The following is a 26591-nucleotide window of genomic DNA, read 5'->3' as shown; positions in this document are numbered from 1 at the left end:
TAAATTCAAGCTTAAAAAATACTAGATTCAAGCCTTAAAACTAAGAGTGCTTAGAAAGTACTAAATTTAAGTCTCATAAGTAGTAAATTTACACCTTAAAAGTACTAAATTGGAAGCCTCAAAAGTACTAAATCCAGTTTGATAAAAGTTATTTGGTTTTTAGCAAAATGGTTTTATCTGAAGGAAATATTCGGATTATTTGCCAAATACAGAAGATTCGCTATCAAAATATTCGACAGATTAACACTCCTTGCCAAATAATCTTGGAAGAACCCAAGAAATCATTAAACAAGATTGAAAGTAAATTTATTGATTAAAATATGAATTAAAAATAAGTTAGAGAGTCTCCAAGTTCACAATATGATTAGATTCTATCCCTTAGCACATAGGAGAAACCTATTAGTAGAGGATTCTTCCTATATTAGAGTCTTTCAATTAATTTTATCTTAATTGATTGATCTACTCCGTGACTTTCCTTGAAACACAATATTGTGTGCCAATTTAAATTTTAATAAAAGACAATATTGATTCAATGGGGGTTTTAGTTATTGCATTCATAACTAATAAATTCCAAAACTATTAATAAAATATTGATTTTAAAATAGTAGGTACGTATATAAACTTCAAAGCAGGGTTCAAGGAGTTGGAGTGGATTTAAATAAATTCATCATAAATTCACTGTGACATATTTCTGCATCACTTCCACCCTCGCATATGGATGAATGTGGTGGAATAATATAAAATATGTCATATTGCAGATATCTTACATTTCTTGTTGAAGGAAGAAAATCAAATTCTATTCTTTCATTTTCTTTTTTTTGTAATTTCACGCACCGTGATTCTTCCTTCAGAAACACTCATCGTACATTTTTTTCATTTAAAATTATTTAATGTCCTTAAATTCAGCTTATAATCCCTTTTTCATCATCCATGCTGCTACTAATTTAATTCGATTACCCACTCCTCGATAAGATTTGAATTTGACTTGAGCGTTGGGTGGATGGAGAGGGGGGCGGACAAGTCAAGGAGGGATGAAATGGAGAAAACACTACAGAAGTCATCAAGCTAAACCAACGAGTGTTACGGAAGATGTAAGAGGAAGAAAAAAGAATTTAATGGATGAGAAAAATCAATAAGCCATCACGAGGCGGAAGAAGTAACTTGAATTGCCATTGCAAAATTTACTTTTGCCATTTACGCGAAAAAAAAAGAGGAGAAAATATGATTTTTGGGGAAGTTTGTACTTGAAAATTCGAGAGAGTCGTTCCTTGCATCTTATACCTTCTCTGCTTTTGAGGAGTATACTCTTTTGGGGTTCCATCATTACACCCACACATCCCATCATTTACAACAATGTACTTCCGCTACCGTGAAGAGCAATGCGCGAAAAATGAAAATACACACAAATTAAATTTCGTTAGTCGCGTATTTTGTGTTATTTGCCTTTTAGATGGAGGTTCTTCTCTGCACACCCCCATCCTCCGTGTGATGGGGGGGGGGTATACTTCTCGCATTATCTCCTTTGCAAATGCCAAACAAAAGAAGAGGAGAGATAAAGTTTTTTTGGAGAACGGGGGAGAGAGGGAAGTGAAGAAAATCACCCTCGCATGACTTCGTGATCTTGAAAAGAATATAATGAACGATAAGGGAGTGAGACTTTTCAATTTCAAGTGGCTTCCTATTCATTAACATCCCCATCCTCCCACAAGCTCATTCTCAACAATACCTACATAGCCTAAAAAGCTCCTCATCTTTGGCTTGTTGCGATATGGTACATGGTGTATGTAAATGTTGGAGATATTTTCGGGTTGCTTTAGCATGATCTATACTTACAATTTTCACACCATTATACCCATCAATGGGGAAAATGTGTGACTCTTTTGCTCACACCACCCTTCATGAGGTTCTCTCGCAGTTTCACAGAAGGGGGCACCATCATAAATTACAATTCGTACATCATCCACCCCCCCGCATGCCCCATGCAAAAGTTTCACACCAGCTTCTGTACATAATAACCCCCGAAGAATTTGCACCACACCCACACCCCACTCGGGGGTAGTATTCATACATAAATAATGAGACGATTTCCCGCATCTTTCGCATATTGTACACAAGGTCTAAACATCCATCGCCCAATCTCTAACCCACACCCACACCCCGCATTCCCCGACACGTAAATCTAATCTGTAGAATTTTCCAAAACCACATCCGTACTGGGGAAACAACACATTTCACTCCCATCTCCATTTCCTTTTCCTCTCCCACCACCACCCCCACATTTTTCTCCATTTAATTTAAAGCTCAGCCATGATAGTGAATTAATCCAATATCCCACAGAGAGGGAATACACCTTGGGTCGTATTAAGTGACGTCCAAAGAGGAGGAAATCCTCCCACGACTCATAATGATAATTACACATCCAGTTAATTTATTTACCATCCTCCATGGCTTTTAGAATTTACAATGGTGTTAGATCCTGCTTAAAAGGGATATCTAATTCCGACAACATTTTCACTTTCCATTGAAAACTCTTTCTGGGGTGCTAATGAGGAAATTTTAATTAAAAAAAAGAAACTAAAGAATATTTAAGAATATATTGGAAGTAAATCTGTGATATAAAGAAAATTATTATGATGGATGAGAGTCTAGATTAAAATTTAAATCTTTTCTCTGATTTTTTGATTTTCTTACAATTTCTTATTTCTTTTTAAACCTTAAGTAAAAATCGGCGATATTTCAATTTTTCAGTCCTAATGAGCAACCAAGAAATCCTTCAAATCCTTCAAATTTCAGACAAATTTCAAAGATTTCAAGGATTTCTTGGTCGCAGAATACGGCCCCATTTGTAACAGATTTTTAGCATAAACCCCCAACTCCTTGTCTTATCTTTCCTTCACATAATTTAAGCAAATAGCGCAAAAGGCATTATTTGTGGTGTGTTAGCATAATGATTTCGATACACTTATTAGTCTTGCAGAACATTGTCTGCTAGCACTAATTTCCTTAATGACTCTGGTATCATCTTAATGATGGACCATCTGCGATATTTCGAATTTCAGATGCTAATACCAATTTACCCTAATACACATATTTCCAACATTGAAAGCACTTTATCCAAGCACAAAAGCCAGGCAGATGATGCAACAAATTACTCAATATACTTGCGTACAGTGATGTTTCGTTGTAAAGGACAAAAATTTACTATAATAGTTCTGTGGGGAATATGGGAGATAAAATGTAAAATTTATTCGAAAGGGCACCTAAGACGTAAAATCAAATTGATTAAATTAAAACTTGGATAAGCACGAATTTATATGATAAAAAAATTATGTGATCAAATCAGCCATCTTACAAAAAAAAGTTTAAATATTTTTTTTCTGTACTGCGGTTCCAATAATAGGTAGAAGTGTAAGATGTTAGTATCTTGTAGGGGCTATGAATTCTAATCATTCTGTCCGTATTACAAACTTAAAAATCGGCTTAATTATTTAGTTAATTTGCTGCTTGAATAATAAATCGGAAACCAAACATATACTCGATTTTACTTGCCTGATTTTGATCATTTTCATAGATTGGAATTCAGTTAATTTCTTAAGTAAAATTTAAATTTTGAAAGTATTCCTTTTATTTCTTTAAGATCATTCTTTTAAGATCTTAGATTAGGTCAGGCTTAGTTGGGAATGGACGCATGTTTATAAAGATTTTACCAATATGGATATCCGTAAAAGATCAAAATATTAACCTATTCATCTTCGCGGATTTAAATTCGTTAGAATAATCCAAAAACGCATCAATCTCTGATTAGGCCGGAACTAAAAATCTTAAGCCTAACATTAAAGAACACAGACTCAGCTTTAAAAAAAAACTTAGGTCTAGCTTGAAAGATCGTAAGCCTAACTTAAGAAGTTTATGCCTAGCTCAAAGGACTATGACCTAGCTTAAGAAACTAAAGTCTTGTTTAGAAAACCTTAAGCCTAGCTTAGAAAACTTAAGTCGGACTTAGCAGTCGAATGAAGCCTATTCAACTGACTCTTTTAGCACCTTCTAATTCGACCACACTTTGCCTTTTATCTTGAGGAAAACCTTTCTATTTAATGAGTCAAAACCATAATTAGTAATATATTCCATCCAGTTTTCTTCTGATAAAAAGACTTTATATAGTCACCATAAATGGTAATATGTAAGTTTACTTTTGATAAAGATTACGTGCAAGCACATAAAAATATTAAATTGAATTCCGTCTCGAGTTGGGCAAACAACAGAGAAGATGGAATGGAGGAAAATCTCCTGGAATTGCGTTTAACTTTCGCATATAACGACAATTCGTCCTGGGTAGGGTGAGACACGGTGGCGCCTGGTTGATGGACAAAAGTCCTCTCTTTATCATGAATGTCTCGCAGTGACAATCACAAGTTAAGTAAACTCCAAAATCACTCACATGACACTCCATTTTCATTGGGGTGCTATGTATGTATGGAGATGGGAAAAAAGTGTTTGAGGGGGATGGTGGGGGGTGGGAGAATGTGTGTATGGCGGCAAGTAATAAAGACACACCATATTTCTGGGCGAAATTGCTTTTCTCTCCTCCATCAAGCAAACCTCGCTCCTTCATTCGGGTGGGCTATATATGAGCCCCACACACATCCTGGGGTCTCTTACACAGTCCACGTGGTGTTGTTCTCCTTGGGCGTAGGATGGGATGTGGGGAGTGACCAGCAAGAACCTTGGTCTTGTGTAGAAGAAGGATCGTTATATTGTCATTTAATGTAATGGATTTCTATATTGAGGGTGGGATTCTGTGGGCGACAGCCGGGGCTAAAGTGCGTGATAGCCCCAGGCAAGACTCTCGCATTCTTCCTGAATTCTTCTAGTGCTACTTACCGCCAACCTCTTGCCAAAAAGAAATTACACATAAATATTAAATTGTTTCTCTTCACGCGCATATCTTTTAGTATTCAAAAGGGGGTGTTGGTGGTACCAGCACAGCTGAAAATTCTCAATGTTTTTTATCTTGGTACGCATTACTTTGTATTTCAGCACTGATGTTGAATTTTTGTCACTTTGATTTATACATTTTAGCGTAGAGTTTCACAGGGGTGGTGGGGCTATGCCACGAGGTAGCGACCAAAAATGATCCATGAGGACTTTTGATATGGGTTCATCCATTTCTTCGTATTCCTCACGTTTTTTTTCCCTTGCATACCTTCTGGCTGGCATTTCGCCTCCCCCCTTCGTGGTGGATTTGTGGTAGAGAGGAAAAGTCCTCCTGTGGGTGTGAGTAATATATCTGAAGATTTTCCACCCGCGTGACTGAAACCACAATCAGACAGTGGTACTGACAACTCTGTGGGAAATGGATAAACAGTGTGCAGAAAGGATGAAATACTGAATGACCTGATGGTTACCAGGCATGAAATGAATATTTTTTATTTTGCTCAAAGTTTTAGATTTTTTAACCTTTTTTTTTTAAATAGTTTGTTCGATATTGCTTTAAAATTTAGACAAAACGAACTTCTTCAGAAAGTCTTAATTTTCAGGAAAATATCCAAAATATAACGGAACTTTTCATTCCTTTTCCGTTTTTCATATTTTCAGATTTACATCAGGTCCTAAAAGAGATAGGAAATTCAACATGGAAAATTTTAAAATGCCCTCAAAATTAGAAAAAAGTTCCTTTTGTTGTTTTCTAACGAAAAAGCTGCAACAACAAGATAAGCTTTAAATTTTATTGAAATAAAAAACTTCTTTAAAACATTTTCAATATAAACTTTTTTGTTTATTAAAAACAAATAAACTCTTCAGCTTCCAAAAAGTGGGAAGAAGGAATTTCAACCCCAATTTAGCCTTTTATTTCCGGTAATAAAACTCAAGTACAATGACCCAATTAAATAGTCCATAAACAAGTTGTTTAAGCACCTACTCTAAAGTCTCTTTTCAAAGTTTCAAAAGCTCCGCACATTACATTTCACACTCAATAACCCTTCACAACACTGAAGGGTTCGATTGCAGAGGAAATGCCTCCATGGGTTAAAATGGTTTGACAGACGAAGGGCTATGCGGTGACGTGCGAAAGAGGCCAATCTTGGAGAAATCTTGGTTAAAATGTTCGATTGATATGTGAAGGAAGATGTGGAAAGGAAAAATTCAATTAAATTCAATAGAATTGGACATATAATTCCAAGTATTGGACACTTTTGTTGGGTGAAGAAGGCAAAAATTAATTAAGTAAATAATAAGTTTCCGCTCTTTGGAAATAAGCTCTGGCACCACCATGTGCTATGTACCATGTATAGGAATTTTTCTCACTCCTATACATAGCAAGTTCCGGTCTAACAAGGGGAATGGCGCAAAAGTCAACGTCATTTGGCGTGTTCATCGAATATTTTTCCTATAAGTAAAACTGGGGTACTGTAGGGAAGCAATACGAAAGTCCGGAGGAACGTAGAATGAGTGTAAAAATATAATTAATGATTCCCGCCTGTTGGCGTCACTTGTTGGACTCACAAGAGCGTCTGACGGTGACGTCGTCTATGTAAGCAATGGGCTATGTTATGCCCCATATCATTGAATTTTTTTTGCTTCTCCTACACGTGAAAGAAAATATAACGCAGAATACAAAAAAAGCTCACGTCAATAGCGCCCAAGTTCAAGCGCGTGGAAAGTGGTAATGGACAAGTTGGGAATCGCAGTGAGATGAAGATAAAAAGGTTGGGAGAAAAACTTACGAGAGTTATGGGATGAATTTCTCATGAGTAAATGGAGAGGAAATGTCAAATAGAAAATCGCCAAATAAATCTCGGCAAAAACCGGGAGAAGAGCAAACATTTCACATTGAAATTATTGGGAAATGATTGTTTTGTATTTTTCTTCTCAAAAATCCTTTTTTGCTAGCTCCAAAAAACTATAGAAAATAAAATAGAACATTTTTCCCCCTGAAGGAAAGATTAAAAGCTCACAGAATTGATGAAAAAAAAATCTGATCATGAGTGGGATTTGAACTGATGACATTTTGATTAAAAGGTTAATGTCAGTGGCGCTAACCTATTAATAAAATGTAAATAGGAACAGAGAGTAGAAACATTTCTCTCTCACTACATTTCATAAAATATTTAAATGTCTTCAATGTTAACGCAAAAATTCCATCAAGTTTGTATAAATTTTCCTTCAACACATTTATTTTCACAATATTTCATCAAATTCCCCCGCTGCGTATTTTTCACGATGAAATTTATAAAATTTCCATACGACTCATGTGTGGGTGTAATGATGTAAAATTAATGAGGAAAGCAGGGTGTAAAAGTTTTGTGAATGGAAATTTCCTCGTGAATGAATTTGTTGTGTTTTATACGTCTCAACGGTGAAATCATTTGAACATTGCAGAACTCTCCTCCTTATATTATCTTTTTTTTCTTTCTTGTTGTGCGTTAAGAGAAGAAAACGAATTTATTTTCTCAGCGAAAGAATGTATTTTTAATGAAAATGTTTTCGCCTTTTGTTTTATTGCAGAACCGAGGAAAGAGAAGACTGACGTTAATGCCGGTGGCAACAGTGCTCTCTCCCCGAGCATAGAACAACCATGTTCTGGACCGCTACCACCGGGTGGCAATGGGAATAGCGGTGGGAATGGTGACAATAACAAACCAGAGCGTCCAAATTCTCTGGGTCCCACAAAGCTTTCGCGGAGGATAGTTTTCTGCCACGGGGATCACTGTAAGTTTACTTTTGTAATTACGAATATTTGCTGTAAAGGCACGCATTTAGCTGATGAATTTAAACAATTTTATTTTAAATCGTTTTAATTACTCAAAGTGTTAGAAAATAGAAAAAGCAAGCCCAATACTCTCTCTTTGATATTTATCTGCCCCTGTGCACAGGGGCACAAAAAGTAATTTGCTTTGTATTTTATGTTTAAAATGGCCGCTTTGACTTGTTTCAATATGGCGGACTCCAGCCATATTATTGCTTTTAAGGGTTTGCTACAAACAATGATAAATTTCATTATGCGGAATTACTTAAATTATTATTTCAATGTTCCAAAAGAATCTGAATGGGGGCCATCTTTAAAACGTCTAGAATCTATTGAACCCCTTTGCGACCACGTGAAACATAGAAACCTTGAAACATGCTCAATTTTTATCACGATATTTATTCTATGGATGATTTCAAAGGAAATTCTTAAGGCAAAATGCCTTATTTGTCCTCTTCTGCTTGAATTTAATGGAGTTCTAACTTGGAAACACAATTAAATTGAGTAAAAATAAAGGAAAATAAAATGTTTCACGTTTAGTTTTACGTATAACCCAAAGAATGTAGCATAGCAAAATCATCTTTGAAGCATAAGTAACTGAAATTTCCTAACCTCTCTTAGCAGCTTTTTATGTTTAAAAGGTATTGAAAATAGATGGAGTTAAAAATACAACAACGGATGAAACATGAGCGTGAATGTTTCATGTATTGAAAAAAAATTACAAACAATATAGTGATGCCACTCCATATTAAAGCAAATTGCCGATTTTTTACACCTGGGCATGAATTCTCTAAGATTGAAAAACTCTCGTGATAAACTCCCGAAGGCTTTTTGCAGGAAAAAAGAGAGGAAAACTTCATGTGAGCATGATCCTCTAAGAAAAATAATGCATCCGCGATAAACTCCCGTAAGATTTTCCCGGTTTTTATGTTTCTTTAAAGCGCTAAAGCCTTCAGGAGTTTATCACGGGAGTTTTTCACTATTAGAGAATTCATGCTCTGGGCATAAATTCTCTAAGAGTGAAAAACTCCCGTGATAAACTCCTGAATACTTTAGCGCTTTAAAAGAAACGTGAAAACCGGGAAAATCTTACGGGAGTTTATCAAAGATGCATTATTTTTCTTAGAGGATCATGCTCACGTGAAGTTTTTCCTCACTTTTTCCCTGCAAAAATTCTTCGCGAGTTTATTACGAGAATATTTCACTCTTAGAGAATACGGCCCCTGATCTCAGTAGAAAATAGAAAGATATGTTTGCTCTAATGGGGAATTTTCCATAGAAGAACGGATTAACTCCTTTACCATACTTTACGGTACTTTTGAAAGTTTCTCCAGCTTTTTCAGCAAATAATATTATTAGAAAAATAAAATTATATTAGAGACTTTAAACATAATAACTTTTTGCATCAGACCGAGATCAGCAGCAGGGTGTGATGCGTGGTCCGACTCCTCCACCGTCGGGACAGCAACAGACACCATCAGTTGATGGGCAACAGCAGCAATTGTCGGCCCATATACTCCTGTCTGAGTTGCCAGAACCACCGATTCCTGTGTCTGAGATTGGACCGATCCCACCGCCGCCGATGTTCTGCACGCCGAATTCCCCATTGATAGCTAGTCGGCCGCATGGGCCGGGTGCGCAAATGCACGGCGGTGCCAACAGCAGCTTGAACGCCGTTGGCGGCATACACAACGCACAATTGGAAATGGCAGACTATGATTACGACGGTGAGTGATGACTTCATTAAAACTCTATCGTCATGTTGTGCAAAAAAAATTTAGCGGGGGTGTCTATCTCGTGTGAAAAGGGCTTTATTTGCTCGTTAAAACATTTAAAATTTAAGCTTAAAGAACACAAAAGTAACGAAAGTCCTTTTGAGGCTTTTTTCTCTTTTAGTTTAAAAGATTGCTTAAACCGTTTAAATACTTGAAATATCTCTTTCTTTTTTTTTTTTTGAAAGTGTTGCCAACAATGAAAAGCCAGGAAAAGTGTATTTTGAAACCTTCTTTTGTGAAAAAGAGAAAAAATGTGGATGAAGATAGCCACCCCCTGTGCAATCTATCCCTTTCATCATACACACTTACAGTGAGGCACTCTCATTTCCGCATTCAACTTGGCACTTGAGAAAATCTCGTGATTTATTTCCTCACGATCGTCTCATTCTTTCTCTCATGGTGTGTACACCACAGCTAAATCAGTGCTATATAATAAAATGTCTCAAGGAGAATTGATTGCAAGTTTTCAATTAAATTCTGCTCGCTCCTTTTTTTTCGCTGGTAAGAGCTGGCTCATACAAAATTCAAATTGTTGTAAAATGTGAAAGCAAATGGGGGGAATAAAAGAAGTTCAATTGGAAAACTTTGCGAAAATGCATTTCATTTTAGATTTTCATCACGTTTCCACTTGAAATGATTTCAATACATTCATCTAATTTAAATTCCTTTATTTCAAAGTCATCCTTTTTCTAGAGCTATGAAATGAAAAACAATTCAATTAATAATAGTTTTTAAGTGAATTCGTTTCTTTTTTTTTTAATCTAAATGTTACAACATCTTGAAAAAAAATCTTTTCTTTTCTTTCTCCCATTCTTTTTTTCCCCGAATTTAGTAAGCTATTTTAGCATGGAACTGAAGCTAGCAATCTGCAAACGCCAAAATCTGAAATGCCTAACATGTATGTTAAAGTGACTGTATACATAAAAAAAAAACAAATTAAACATAAATTCTAATGTGAAAGTCACCAAAATGCACTAAATCACTTCTTTTTTTTTTTTAATTTACATAACACTGCTATTTGGTATCTCTCACAGATTTTTAATTTAAATTTGGAAAGGGGGTGGGGTGGTTGAATTTAATTTTGTGAGTGAATAAAATTCTAAAATTAGATCACTTGTGTTTATTCTTTTTTCTTTATTTATTTCTCACTTTTTATTAGTTGATAAATAAATAAAACACGATTTTTTCACATTGCCACAATTAAAATGCAAAAATATACACACACACATTGCAAGACTCTAATAAAAGATCAAAAAATAAATAAAATAAAGGCGATCGTTGAAAAATGTTCTGTCTGCAAATATTTGTACAACTCTGGTTTATTTTGAATTAACTAATTTTGAATTGATTAAACAATTTTTGTTTACAAAGAATTTAAAGAATTTACAAAGATTTTAAAGAACTTTGGGCTTTTTTTTTATTCTAAGGGGTCGATTCTGATAAAAATCTTTTTTTTTTTCTAATGTTGGAAGATTTTGACAGATGGAGTTTTTAAATCTTTCCATTGTCGTTTTATAAAGAAAAAACATCGAATTAGTAAACTAGTAAACTAGAAAACAGTCAAAAGGAACTTTAAAGAGCCTTGGAAGAGTAATTTTTCTTGAAAATTCCGATTGAATAAAGATGTAAAATGTCAAAATCTTATAAGATTTTTCACAAAATACCGAAAATTTTATAACTGACGAATTGTAAAGAAAAGAAAAGATTTATATCAGAATCTATCCCTAAATTTAACGAATTTTTTATAATTTATTATTAGTTTTAAATGTTTTAGCTCTTTTGAACATTTTTTTCGTTAAAATATTTAATTTTTGAATCATTATAGAGTAGATCAAAATTCACTACTAAAATACAAATCAATACAATAAATTAATTAGTTTTTTATCATAAAATATTTAGCTAAAAAGTAAAATCATCTTCAAAACTTAAGTCTTTTCCTTGTAGACTTTTCCTTGTGCTTCTAAAGAATAAATTCCATTCACACCTTTGGATTAAATGGTGGCAATTTAATTTCATGGCCTTGAGGTGATGACTTAGAACGCGTGCGGAACTTTTCCATTGACTCTGCTGTAGAAAGAATAAGAAAATATTTTTCTTCCGAACTTTCTTCCCACAGACGTGACATAAACAAAGGGATGCTCAAGGAGTTTATGCATAAAATTAAGAAAAATCCCTTAAACGTGCTAAGAATTTTATTCTCTCAACCAGAGTTACGTAACTAATTTATCTCCCGGTCTATTTTATTTTGTAACTTTTCTATTAAATAATTTAATTTCCAATTTTTTGGCACTTTTTTGTGTGAGAAAACACTCCCACCACATACACGCACACACGTAAAAGCCTTGAAAGGGGACAAACCCTTTGCGTGCAAGAATCCTTCTTGAAACAAAAGGACATATTGCTCTAGGCAAAGAGAGTGCTAAAACATATCAAAATCTCTCCCCCGTCCCTCCGAAAAGGGTATCCATTTTGCCAAGTTTTTTTTTCTACCCCGGGAAACTTTGTAATGGTGCTGAATATCTCTCATTCAACAGATCAAGATGAACTCGATGGGGAGGATTTAGATTCGGACGATGAGTATATTTTCCATCAACCAAATCCAAACATCGATACGGGGCGTGTGGAAGAAATTCCCGCCAAGGAGCCCCTCTTCAATGCCGTTCCCCTCAAGTCGGCACTGAAGAAGAAGGCCAGCGGTGGGGCAGGTGCGATGAATGCAGCAACATCGACAGGATCGAGTCCGGGTACACCAACACAGGACAACAACAGCAACAACCGCCCACTGGTTGTGCGCCAAGAGAATAATTCATCACTCAAGTGAGTATAAAAGAGAACTTTGGGGCTAACTTTAAACACCTCTTCTTCTTCGTAGTTCACTTGGAGAGTTAAAATAAATTAAATTTGTGGTGTTGGTTTGAAATTCTTTCAAGTTAAACTTCCCTCCCTTCAAATTAGACCACTTAACTTCATTTACACCAAAGTCAATTAATTTCAACGAACACGATGAACAAGTACCAATTAAAGGTACTTTATTTAACTAAAATTGTTAGATAAGTATACTCCTTTTTTTGGGTAATAGCTACTACTAAACATTGGTGATGGTGAAAATATTTTTTTTTGTTTAATAACATTTATTCCTTTTAAGAGGAATTTTTACAATTTTAACGGAATTTAGTGATTTTTTCTTATTACTAAAATCAATTTGAAATATATTACCTTTTACATATCATTTATTGAAGGAACTCACTTCAAGTTATTAAACGTAAAGTATTAGGAAAAATGTCATTAACTCACGTAAAAACGTAAATAAATTAAGGCAAGAAATTACTTAAGCATTTACTTAAGAAGTTGTATAAGAAATTAAAATTTGTATACGTTTTCTTTATGCTACTAAAATTACAAAGTAAGAATTAATAATCTCCCTAAGTTGTGGGAGTCAAAACGCGGGATCTGACCTTTAGAAAATACTCTTTTATTATTTCTGCAACGTTTCGGAGCTTTAATTCTCCTTCCTCAGGCCTGCAAATACATTATGGACAATTTCTTTATATAAATTTCAAATTTTCTTTAACACTTTGAACTATTTTTAAAAAAAATTAATTGAAAAAATTCTACTGATTTTATATAAATCTAGTCAAGGCTTTTCTTTCAATTTTTTCAATTAATTTTTTTTTTAAAATAGTTCAAAGTGTTAAAGAAAATTAGAAATTTATATAAAGAAATTGTCCATAATGTATTTGCAGGCCTGAGGAAGGAGAAATAAAGCTCCGAAACGTCGCAGAAATAATAAAAGAGTATTTTCTAAAGGTCAGATCTTGCGTTTTGACTCCCACAACATTTGTAAATTGACCGAATCTCCAACAATCTCCCTAAGCTTATAGCAAAGTAAGTTTACGTTGTTTCATCGCGTAAAATTTAAATATATAACAAAAAAAACTATTTTTTACGAAAATAAAAAGACGTAGCAAGTCTTAAGCAGGAAAAACTTTCTAGACGTTTTTACACCGAAGATCAAAGTGACGTAAAGAGAGTAAAGACAGCGTATTGGCTACATAGAGAAACATAACCTCATATTTCGATTTTTAAAGTGATTACTTTGATATTTCAAAAATCATTCTCTATTATTACATTGTTTCCATGAAAAAGAGGAAAATCAGCACACACGAATCAATGAAATCCAGTAATTCAGAAAAAAATGAAATAAAATTTGAATCGAATGTAAAACATCAATAATTCGTAGATTTTTATGCTTCGTTGCCCCTTGTAATTTTATTATTTAAAAATAAATCCACTTTCAAGATCCTAAATCAAGAAAGAATTAGTAATATTGTGATACTTACAATAATAAGGAAAACTGAGCAGTAAACTGATTTGTTTAGCTAAAATCGGAATGTAAGGTTATGTTCCTTACGCATAAGATACAAGAGTTAAAATTTTACATAGTTAATTCAACTTGTACTATATAACTGTTCCAAGTGTTACTACGATTAACTTCTTACGTTCTTGCGTGAGTTACTTAATTTTTTACATGATTCTCTTTACGTTACTCCATTACGCAATGATATATGACTAGAATACATAAATTACGTTTCTATATGAGTTTCCCTTTTATTAAATTTCTTGAATATGAATACTAAAAATTCGTTAAAAATTAGATTTAAATAAAATTACAAAAATTCGAAAACTTAAGCCTTTTTTGGAGTGCTCCAAAAGCATTTAATACAATATACTTTAAAAAAAACTTATTGGTTATATCAAAAGAAAAGAAAATAAGGAAAGCAATGTAAGGTATAGGAATCCTATCGAAGAGAGTTATTTCTTTTTCGCGAAAAGGATCAAAGAACTTTCGTGTTTGGCAAATAAAAGATTATCTCTCAACTTGTGGAAAAAAGGTGTCGCTTTCATTGTACTAAAGTTATGTCTTATCTGCGTGCTTTCTCCTCACTGTAGTAACCTCTCTTCTGGTAGATTCTTCGGGGGAGATAAGTGTGAGAAGAGCTATGAGAATTTCCTTTCATGAATCTCTGCCACGGTGTAGAACGCATTTTTCCGGGAGTGGGGGGTCGAAGGGAGTTTTCCGGGAGACAAGACGCAAAGGGCGAAAGAGGACTAATGTGAATCCAATAAGTGTCTTGTTAGTCTCTTTTCTCGTGACCTTTGTCAACTCCGACTGTTCTTCCTTATCACATCTAAATTGACATTGGAGGATGTGAAAAATCGCTTGGAAGCCATAACTACCTACATATATAACATAGGAACTTTTCCCGTGTATATAGTGCGTCATGAATTAATATTAAATGAAGAATAGAACATTTGGAATTCCCTCTGTGCCAATGGAATGTTGTATCCTTTTTTTATTATTGCAAAATAATCCCTTTTTAAGGTAAAAAAAAATCGTTGAAGGTGTAAAAGAATTTCCCTCTTTGATGGGGATTGTGAAGCGAATGAAGAGAAGAGGTTTTTCTTTCATGTAAGATCTTTTCTAACAATTGTTTTGTATTTATTGAAAATTTTATAGGCCCATCCTACGGCCAAGGATTAGAATATGGTAATTAATTTGTAACTCAATCACTTCTTCTTTTTCTCTTCTATCCCAAATTTTTCTTTGTACGAAACTTTATTTTATTTTCAAGATATATTTTCCTTTAATTTGATATATTTATTTTTCACTTTACTGCAGAATCCTTGAAAAACAATTAAATTATCCTTTTTTTTCGTTGTACTTTTTTTTCACATTTTTCTTGATTGTTTTCTTGTCCTTCTCAAAAGGCCACTCAAGAATTTTTCCTCATCTATATTTCTCCATCCCACACATGCGGGGAGAAAAATGGAATGAAAAAAAAATGTTATGAGAAAGAAATTGAGAACAATATTTTTGGAGAATTTTATCGCATGCAGGCATTCTCATTTTATCCTATTTGTATATAAAAAACTAGTTAACCCGAGCCCCCAATCACGTGTGAGCAAACTCCATTTTAAGCTATAAAAAAGGGGGGCGTATATTAATAGGGGGGATGAATAATACGGTACCCCGAGAAATTCTAAAAATAAAAAAATCCCGTTATCTGACCCTTCAGCAGGTAGAAAATGGGAAAAAATCAATTTTTCTGGGGGGCGCTTTAAAGGGGGGTTGGGGCGGAATCCCATATAGCGCTTGCAACTCGTATTGACCCCCTCTACCCCCATACCAAATTTCATCAAGATCGGCCCAGCCGTTTAGGAGGAGTTCATGTGCCACAGACAAACAAACATTTCAGCTTTATATATTAAGATGAATTTTCTTCCCAAAATATGTATTTTTATGCTTTTCTTTTGAAACACTAAACACATGCATTTTTGCAATCCTCTCTCTCTGACACGGAGGACACACCCACACACAGATCATGCATTGAAAAGGACACACAATTAAATCCTTTATTTTTTTGTTCTTTTCAAATTTAATTTCTCTTTTTATTTCGGCAGTTCTCGCCCCATGAGATTTGGCATTGGACTTCCGTGTACGATGGAGAACAAAGAGAATGCCCGCCCGTATGTCCTGCGTGAGGATACAGATAGTGATCAGAGTGATGGTCCCATTTTGTATCGTGATGACGACACGGCAACAGATCGTGCGGCAAAAATTGCGCGAAAGGAGAGTCTTTCCCTAAAGCTAGCCCTTCGTCCTGATCGGCAGGATCTCATTAATCGCAACATTTTGCACGCGCAATCCGACAATGAGCGACTGGAGTCAAAGGAAGCCATCGGTGCTAAGCTCATCCGACGTCTCTCCATGAGGCCCACAGCTGAGGAACTTGTGGAGCGCAATATTCTCAAAAGTAAGTAACAAACCTACAACCCCGTTTCGCCTTTTTTCACCCCCAATTCCCAATGCTCATCCCTCCCCCCACCTAAACATCAAAAGACATCAAACATGTGACGCTCCCCGTCGATTTTTTTCTTCGCTCCACGAGAAATAACATCTACTCGATATCTAAAAAGGAATTTTGTAATTTATTTCAAATTAACCCATTACCAATTCAACTGTGAAATGTGAACCGAGCACATTTTCTACTTGGCATCACATTCTTCTTTTTTTTTCTTCATGCGACAAAGTTCACCCTGTGTGTGAATTATATTCAAAAATCAAAAAGATTTCTTTCCGAGACGGAGTTAAAGGAGAAATTTTTAATGCGAAGATTTAAATTTAAATTTTACTGAATTTTTGGTTTTCTTTGCACCAGTCGTTTGAATTTTTCTTTGTTCATTGAGATGGTTGAAATTCACTGAGAAGAGAGGTTTAAGAATAATCGCCCGGGGGTTAACTCCTCTTGTTTGCTAAGAAAAGATCTTTTAAATATTCAAAATTGTTATTCATCAGATTAAAGATTATAATGGAAGTATTAAAAAACATTTAAGGTTTAAGGCGAAACAGATAAGCAATAGGAAATTTTTGAAAAAAATTGTAAAAAATAAGTCCAGCTGGGTTAAATTTTTCGTATTGCAATACTTGTTTATATGTACGAAATACAATTCACTTAGGTTTTGTCAAAATCGGGTTACCATCTCTACTCGGAGACTACTACTCGGAAACTTCGGGTTTTGGGGTATGATATTCGGGCTGTGGGTTTAGGATGCATTTCTCCGGATCACACGATTTTAATTTTTTCTTTAATTTTCAGCAGTATCAGAAAACTAAAAAATCGGAAATTGAAATAGACTCTGTAATTTAGGAACTCTCGTTTTTTTTTTAGCTAAAGGAAAATCGTCTTAAATCTGAGTTTTTCTAAACCAGAATAAACTTTTTTAAGCTAGACTACAGTTTTTTTTCAAACTAGGTTTAAGTTTTTAAAGTCAGTCCTAAGATTTTTAAGCAAGGCCTTTATTTTGGACTAAGCTAAGTTTTTTTAAGGTCAGGCTTTTAAGGTTTCAAGGTTAGTTCGGCTTAAAAAAATAGGCCTGGCTTAATAAATATTATTATTAATTTTTTTCTTAAGTCAGGCTAAAGTTTTTAAGTCAAACTTACATTTTTTTTTTAGGTGTTTACACAATTTACCTTACAATCGTTTAAAATAAAGCTTTTAGGGTTTTATTAGTTAAAAGCAGACTAGGTCTAGAATGCATTTAACACTAATTCAGCAAGACCTCGTTAAAAAAAAACTTAAGAATAAAACTGAAACCTGGTTTAAAAAAAACTTAGGCCTGGCTTAAAAAATTGAAGCCGATCCCTTATGCTAAAAAAGTTCGCAAAAAACGAAACTTACAAACAAAAACTGACTTCAATTTAGTAAAAAAAAAAACTAAAAAAATTAATTTTATAATAAAAAAAATTTTTTTTTGAAAAAAGTTATATAAAAAAATTTCCATTGCCTATCGAGAGATCGACGTATTTTTTAGTATTTCGGACATTTAAAAATTTAAGGGCGGGGGGATAGGCAAAATCTCCCGGTAAGAACGTAATGTGAGGTGATAACCCTGTCGAAATAAATTTTTTTACGCTCCTTTAGAGTTTTTATCAAAATTATCAATTATTCTGTACATTCTGATAAAAAAACCTCTTTAAATCTACTTTAATTTTTATCCTTTAAAATACATTGATCCTTGCGTACAAACTTTAATAAATTCTACATTTATTTATAAATTCTTCAGGGCTTTAAGAGAGTCCTTTATATATTTTTTATCTACCCACAAAGTTAACCCCGACGTGACTTCTCTCCCTCTCAAAAAAAAAAAAAAAGAAATAGGAAAAAAGTCAAATGTCCTTAACCCCTCGCGAGTCCTTTTCACAATCACAAGCGAATTATTTAAATTATTGCTTAATGTATTCTATGAATATTTGAAGAGCTTGTCGCACAGCTGAGAATTTTGCAGCTGAAGGGAGAAAAGCAAAAAAAAAAGTCGTGGCGTAAAGCTGAAAATCCTAGAAAGAGAGATTTTTCGAGTGGATGTTGTACAGACATAAATAGCATAAAAATATATATGTATGTATCCAGAATTCACACCTTATGTCCCTTTTTTGCGTCTCACAAGCTTTGATTTTTTGTTGTTGGTGGGATTGTGGTTATTTTTTCCATGATTTGGCTATAATGTGAATTTTATATACCACCAAACAACCAAAAAAAAAACAACCTCTAGCTCAAACACCCGCCGAAGAGAAGAAGCAAAAGGAGGAGAAGAAGAGATATTTGCTGCGAAAGTTGAGCTTTAGACCAACTGTTGAGGAGCTGAAGGAGAAGAAAATTATTCGCTTCAATGACTACATTGAGGTGACTCAGGCACATGATTACGATCGGAGAGCGGATAAGCCGTGGACTCGCTTAACGCCCAAGGATAAGGCCGCCATCCGGAAGGAGTTGAATGAATTTAAAAGTTCAGAAATGGCTGTGCACGAGGGCAGTCGTCACCTCACGAGGTATGTAGATTTTTCTCTTCAATTTTAAATATTTTTCTGAATTTATTTATTTATTTTGCAAATTGAATAAATTCTGGGAACAAAAAAAAATAAAACAGATTCCATAGACCATGACGATTGCAATGGCTCTTCGCAATGGATGTGGGCATAGAGATGATTCTACTGATTTTACTGTCACACTTGATCCTTCCGGAAATTGATTCTTTTCTGTACACTAAAGTGCCGACAGTGAAAAACTGCTGCTACGAAGCGAGTTGCTGTGATAGACCTGTTGACGTTAATATTTTTTAGCGAGCGCCATTCATTTTAATTAGACAAAAAGAAAAGAGAACAAAAAATTGAGGATGTGAAACTGAGAAGAGATTCATTTAAAAAAAACCTCTATATAGGATAGAAATTCAATATATTTAGATTTTTTCAGTTGCGGATTTATGTTGCTCTGAGAATTTCGGGATGAGAAATTATGTGGTGGAATGACACTACAAGTACATATATTATTTTGGGGACAACTCCGGGAAAAAGGGGGAATCATGAGAGACAATGTGAGCAGAGAGAGAGAAAGCTCTGATTAGTGTCCACATAAATTGTGTTTGTACTTGAAACCAAAGGGAACAATGATGGGGTACTTTACTCCTCAAGACGCAATCTATCTTTGCAACGAGAAATAAGGAGGACACACATGAGGAGATTCTCACATTTAATGCTCTTTTGTAATTAAGTGGAGAAAAAACATGGAGGATGATGAAGTAAGATCATCAATCTCCATCGATTTGAGAGCAAATAAATTCTCATTGAATACAAAGAAGCAAAGACATCCTTCCATTGTCTCGAGGATTCTTCTTCGAAAAAAAAAATCTTCCTAAATGTCTCTCCAAAAAAAAACCGCCCCAAAATTCTCAAGCTCACCCCCCAAAAGAAAAAAAAACTCCGCTAACATTGTAGATTCATAAATTTAAAAAGAAAGAAAAAACATTAACCCAACTGTATTGTCTCCTCAAATAAGAAGAAAACTCCATCTATCTGAGTGAGAAGAAGATAGCAACATGTAAATTTATCCTTAGTTGTACATAAATACATATCGAAGGAATTTCGCGTATTTTTTAAGTAAACCTAATATAAAGAAAATATTTTAATTTCTAAAAAAAAAAAGAAATAATTAATATAAATCTCTGTCCATCAGTTCACCATTTGGGTAACAAAAAAATAAAAAGAAAAGAATATATTGCAGATTCCTTTCAGAAGAAAATGAGCGAAGTTTGTGAAATTTTTTCGGAAATTCTTGTTTTTTGTATTTTATTCTTTTCACAGGCCAAGGCAGAAAATATCATCGCGGTTTATTTAAATTAATAAAGGTATTAATTGTCGAAGTATTTCTCCAGATTTCTCACATAAAAATGAAAATTTTAAATAAAATCGAAAACTTGATCATTACAATAGCTGAAATTTATTAATTCATAAAGTTTAAGTTTCAGTAGTATTTGATATGTTCTAATTTTAATTTGCAGTTTGATATCTATTTAAAAAAAATAGAATCTGAAGTTTTATTTGAGATTTTAAAAGAACTTTGAAGGCCTTATTTGAAACTTTGGATATAAGTTTAAAATTTCAGTATTTTGAATAAACAGTCTGTTTTTTTTTATTTAAATTTTATTTCAAAGCATTGAAAAAACATTTCTGTATCAGAATTTGTAATTTTTAGTGTTTGAAATAAAATTTCAAAGTCAGTATTTTAAACTTTAAGCTAAATTTCAGAGTCTCAAATGTTATTTCAGTCTTTCAAGTATTTCTTAAAATTACTGTATTTCAATTTCAGTCTCTAAAGAAACATTTCAGAGCATAACTGAAATTTTAAGACCTAAATTTCATCTATTGAATCCATGAAAAGTATTATCAGGTATTAATTTTAAAAGTTCAAGATTTAACGGCGGGTTGAATTTTTAATTTTCAGCCTTCTAGATATATTTCAATGTCAGATTTTTAACGTTTGGGGCGTGAAAAATATATAAAATGGTGAAATTTTTGAAATTCAAGTAAGAATTTTAATTTTCAGTCCCTGAAGAAATATTTCAGTTTAAGAATCTTAACTTTCAATGAATGTCTTAAGGAGTTTTATTCTCTGAAAGTTAACAGAAATTCCAGAATATGTTTAATTTCTGTTTCAAAAAGCAATTCCAGAGGCTATATCAATATAGGAAAAAAATGATTCAAGATTAAAAAATTCAAAACTTCACTTTAAAATTCATTTCATTTTATTTTTCATTTAATAGTGATAAAATTTAAATTATTTGTTCTGATTTTTTTATCTGTGTTTTTCTTGTATTCATACCTTTAAAATTTAATTTTCAATGTCCTTTTTTCCGAGTTTTAGTTTTCTAAAAAATAAATTTCAGATGCTTGAAAAATAATTTGATTTTCTAATAGAACTTGGAAAATTTCAAAGTTTTAATTTGAAATTTTATACGATATTAAATGAAAAATTGATCCTTAAATTCTAATTTATGATTTCAATTTGAATTTCTAAAATTAAAATTCATTCAAATATTCTTCAATCCTCAACAACTTTGTAAAAACACTGCGATGCTATTTTCTGCACGAATCTGTGGCAAAAGTGATTTAAATTAAAAACATCTTTTGAGCATCATTTAATGAAAAAAAAATAAGAGAAAATATATTTACCATTGAACAGAAATATTTATAATCAAAAGAAAAGGACGAAGGAGAGAATTTAAAAAGAAAAAGGCGAGAAAGTGGGGATGATTTTGTAAAAGCCTCAGAGGCTCTCTGTGAGATTTATTAATGCGATTTGTCGCAAAATATTGAGAAGAATTCTTGGCGCCATGAAATTGCAAAAGAAAAAAAATTAAATTAATCTCTCTTCTAACTTTTCATCTCTGCAACGGATAATCTCCGCATGTCTTTTGCTCAGTTTTTCTTTTTGTTCTTTTTTTGTGTGGCTGAGTTATTCCAAGAACTTTGCCATTTGAAAGTTTTCCCTGATGTGGAATGAAAGAAACAAAAAAGGAGAAAAAAAATAGACAGAGCAGAGTTTTGACCAAAATGTGTGTAAAAAGCAATATAAAAAGGAAAATAATTCTCTTTGAAATGAAATACAAGAAAATATAAAAGAAGAAATTCTAAACTGTTCAGTTTCCAATTTTTCTTGTTTTATTTCAAACCTTTTTCTTCCTCACCCTCTGTAAATGTGAAGAAAAGAACTTTTTTATAAGAATCTTTAAAATGTCTTTTTCTACTTGGGTACGATGTAGAGAATTGTGTAGAGAATAAAATTAAAGAAAAAACAAAAAGAATTCATGAAAAAAATTGAGGTTTCCATTGGACAATTGTTGCAGGTATTACATATTTAATTAAACAAAAAGAAAAGAAAAATGAAAAAGAATTACATAAAACTCTTAATATTTTAGGCCAGAATAAAGCACACAAAACACTCAAAAAAAATCACTCAAAGTGAAGAAAAAAGTTTCAAACTAAACATAAAAATTCTCTGAGAGTGAAGAAAATCAAATTTTTTGAAAGACAATGAATAAATATTTAATAAAAATCAACAAGTTTTACTCTGCGTAGCTATTTAATTGCACGACAAGAAAAAGTTGTGAAGTTTTGGTAAAAAAAATTGATGCTGAAGAGCAAAAAAAGAATCAATTTTGTAGGTAAAACAAATAATAAAAAGAAATGTTGAAGAAGCTGAAAATTGCGCCAAATTACCATTTTCCCCTCCACGTTAGAAGAAAAGGAAAACCTTTCCAAAATGCAAAATCCACACACATACACCCAAGAAAAAAAGTTTTGCCAACCAGTGAGTTGAGAAATTGAGCCATAAGACATTTTTTTAAACAAAAAAAGATAATTCTATGTAAATAGTTGATGAATTTAGTGGGAGAGAGAGCATATAAAGAGTAAAATAGAAAAAAAATGATAAAAAAATCATTCCAATTTTTTGTGAAATGAACGAAAAAGTCGAAGTGAGATATAATGAAAAAAAATTTAGAATGTAGCATGAAGAGAGAGAAAATGAGAGAAATCATTTATTTTTCCAATAAAAAAAATCCTCAAGTAATTTATTAACAAAAAAAACTCATGCATATTGTAATGAAGAGATGAAAAAATCACTTGGCTAAAAAAAATGACCTAAATATAGAACCATTGCATGTGTGGGCGTTTTTCCGCAAAAGGAAAATTATCCGTGAAGAAATAAACTCTTGTTGATGGGAGCATAAAGGACCTGAAAAAAACTCAGAGAGAGAGAAAAGAAATTTCAAAGGAGAAATACCTATATAAATTATCAAACATCCTCCGGAAAACTTCAAAGATATTTTTCAATATATATGTAGGTATGTACCTTGGATCTAATTTATCATGTAAATTTTTTTTGTTGGGAGGAAAGGATGACTTTTATTAAAGGTTCTTTGTGCTCTGTACTGCGTTATAGTATTGCTTTTGTTGAAACAATCAAGAGTAGAAGAGTTGGGAAAGATTGTTAATCTTTGCAGAATTCTGGGAAAAGTGGGAAAACTAAACCCGGATTTGCCCATTTTGTACCATTATATTTATTTAGTTCATCTGGGAATTTTATTTCACTGATTTTTAGTGCATAAAAATGATTAAAAACGTTTTTATTTTTATAAAAAACAAAAGAATTTAAGTCAAGGAAAAGACATTTAGAACTTCTTGGATAATGACCCTTATTCAGCGACCAAGAAACCCTTGAAATTAGCTTGAAATCTTGAAATTTCAGAACAAAATTTAAAGTTTTCAAGGGTTTATTGGTCGCTAATTAAAGCCCAATATTTCAAGAATTTTCATTGAGAATTTTCTGGAAAATTTAAAAAATTCTCAGACTGCGAAAATTTCTAAAACTTCTTGGGAAATTAAAAGAATTTTCAAATCTTGGGTCCGATTCTTAAAAAATCTTTTTTCTTAAAACGAATTTTTGTAACAGTTTTGACAGATAATGTGTTTAATGTTCAATTGTTGTTCCAGAAAATTATTAGAAAGATTTTTAAAGAGCCTTGGAAATGAATTTTCCTTTAAAAACACGATTAAAGAAAGAATCAAACTGTTAACTGTCAAAATATTTTAAGATTTTTCGTAAAATATCACGTAAGTAACGAATTGTGTGTAACAAAAGAAAAGATTTTAACAAGATTCGGTTCTTTTGTTAAAAGAAAAAACGTCGAATTTCAGAAAAAAATTCCAAATAAACGTCAAATGTTCGAAATGTCAAAAAATTTAAAAGATTGGACAGGTATGTCAGTGTTAAAATTAACATCAAACGTAAGAAGAGAAATATCAAGCGTTACAAGAAATTAAGCTCCAACTTAAGCAAGGTAATGTCAAACGTAAAACGTTAGAGAGTGAACATCAAACATTAGAATAAATGACAAAATGTCAAATGTTAGTAGAGAAATATCAAGCATCTTGGGAATTAACGAAAAACTTAACGGCAGTCGTTAGTATTGCAGAAGCTATCAGAATCTGCTAATTCGGCTAATTCGAATGCAACAGAAAAAAACAACAATCCCTTAATTAATTTTCTGACTACGCCCTTGGAAAATAGAAAATTACCAATAAAATAAGGAAGTTTGAATATCTTGTTTTATTCTACGTTCTGAAATACGCACCAAAATAAATTAATTGTTTTTATTATTAGGAATGTTTTAAAATCGTTCAAATTAATTTTTCTCCATTAATTACGAACAGTTTAAAGGGGATTTATAAAACAACGAAAATTAGAAGCCTCAGTCCCAAATTCTTATTTGCTCTTTTTAATTCACAACAAGACTAAATGTCTCCTGATTGTTGCACAAAATGAGATTTTCCCGGTTTTTTTTATACAAAATCAGCTAAACTCTTTTCAAGAATATTCCTTGCGTAATTCACTGTACCCAGTTTTCCCCTATTGCTGCTAAAACTGAACAAGACAGAAACAAATTCTTCATGGACAATTTGAGGATTTATTTCTTCCTCTAAAAGCTCCAAAAAGAGCTTTTAAAAATAAAGAAGAAAATGCTTGCACATGCAATGGCGGCTCCGCTGCTTCTAAATTTAAAAAAAAAATGAAGATTGAGATTTAATAAAAGAGAAAAAAAAACCTTAAGATTAAATGAAAAGTAAATTCATTGTAAGAAAAAAATATATATTCGTAAAATTGTATTTGGAGCGATGATGGTAAAGAAGCTAAAACAAAAAAAAATATTTATTAAAAAAATGCAATGGTGCTTTTTTGAGGCATTGTAATTTGTGAGAGAGATAAACGTGAAAATGAGAATATTTGTGAGATCCAAGAAAAGCTTCATTTTTCTTCCTTAATCGCCAAATTCCTGCTAATTCTACTCCATCATTTAAAATTAATAATAATGAAACAAAAAATTGCCCAAAAAATTGATTATTTTTTGCCTTTCCACACAACGTCCTATACCGCCCTTCCCCAATTTCCCACAGTTCCCACTCTTCTTGCAATGTAGCCAAATGAAATTTTCAATAGAAAAAAATGCCAGAGAAATCTTCAAAAAATAAAAATCGTGCGCAGAAGCTTTTTAATCGCAAGAATTCAGATTTTCTTGTGCGAATGAGGAAAGTTTTTTCCCCTCTTTGCACAAGAAACAAAATGCAAAAAAAAGATTAATTTTGCGGAGAGAAAAAGAGAATAAATTATGTAAAACATACGCAATTTAGCTTAGCAAGAAAACAAGAAAAATTCTATAATTACAACTAAAGTAAAAATGCAAAAAAAAAAAAGATAAATAAAAGTATTGAAGATGGATTTATAGAAGTAATATGAAAAAGAGAGAGAGAAGGTGGAAAAAAAGAAGAAAATTTGTGAAAATTGTCATGAAAAAAAATGTTAATAATAGTGAATTTTTTGATGAAGAATTACCAAGTTCCAAAAAATAAGAGAGAAATGATTACTGAAGAGAAGACTTGCTGAGAGAAGAAAACTTTCTTTTTACTGTGCAAAAAATTCTCAAAGAAAGAACAAAATAGAATGTAGAAACTTTCACACTGGCTTTTCTTTTCTTCTCGTTTTTTTTATGTGCTTTTCCAAGGACTTTATGCAGCAGCAGAAAAAGTGGAAATGTTACGTGCTTTGTCTCCTTTAGTGCATTAATGAAGCAACAGTGAGAGACATTTTTCTTTTACAAGGACACCTCCATCGCACATCCTTTTAAACATCTTCCTGGTGCACAAACAAAAGATAAGTGGAATGATTTATCATGTCAGAGAGCTGTAAAAAAATAAACTATTAGAAAACTGTAGAATAGTTTCTGTAGAATTGTTGGTTCTTTTCCATATTTGAATGGCTCTTTAAAAAATTTGAATAAGTTCAAAAACATTTTAGCGGAATTCGAAAACGCGGAGAATTCCAATGGCGATCACTGGAATATTCCATTTTATTGGGAAAATAAGCTGGAAGTCACCAACCACTAAATACAATATGGCCGCAGCCCCAGAAGTGATAAATTAGTTAGGAAATAGTTAGGCAAGTACAAACAATGGTAGTTAACAGTTAATTCATCTTAAAGGATCCAAAAACTGGAAGTCTATCAAAAGTATAAAGAATAGAAATCAAGACTTTTAGTTTTCACCTAAAACCCCTAAAACATTTTCAGTTGATAATTGAAAGAAAATTCTCTTTATAAGAAAAATGCAAGAAATATATTTT

The 26591-nt window shown here is 32.7% G+C and overlaps 1 protein-coding gene across 13 annotated transcripts in view; it reads left to right on the top strand.

Annotated features, from left to right (window-relative positions):
• Positions 1-25928, top strand: part of LOC129792486 (phosphatase and actin regulator 4A) — a 147180-nt gene extending 121252 nt beyond the window's left edge. For 8 of the 13 annotated variants that reach the window (XM_055831574.1, XM_055831576.1, XM_055831579.1 and 5 more), the window contains 6 exons: positions 7507-7710; positions 9157-9474; positions 12057-12339; positions 15985-16337; positions 18634-18910; positions 19009-25928. In XM_055831574.1, coding sequence (XP_055687549.1) covers positions 7507-7710; positions 9157-9474; positions 12057-12339; positions 15985-16337; positions 18634-18910; positions 19009-19024 — 1451 coding nt within the window. In that variant the 3' untranslated portion in view covers positions 19025-25928. Of the gene's footprint in view, positions 1-7506; positions 7711-9156; positions 9475-12056; positions 12340-15040; positions 15071-15984; positions 16338-18633; positions 18911-19008 lie in introns of all 13 variants that reach the window. The other 5 variants (XM_055831571.1, XM_055831575.1, XM_055831570.1 and 2 more) reach the window with 1 other exon arrangement.
• Positions 25929-26591: the final 663 nt, after the last annotated feature.

Source organism: Lutzomyia longipalpis, chromosome 3 (genome assembly GCF_024334085.1).
Source record: "Lutzomyia longipalpis isolate SR_M1_2022 chromosome 3, ASM2433408v1".
In the NCBI taxonomy this organism is placed as follows: domain Eukaryota; kingdom Metazoa; phylum Arthropoda; class Insecta; order Diptera; family Psychodidae; genus Lutzomyia; species Lutzomyia longipalpis.
The sequence above is the reverse complement of the archived record's forward strand: the minus strand, read 5'-3'. Positions and strand labels throughout refer to the sequence as shown.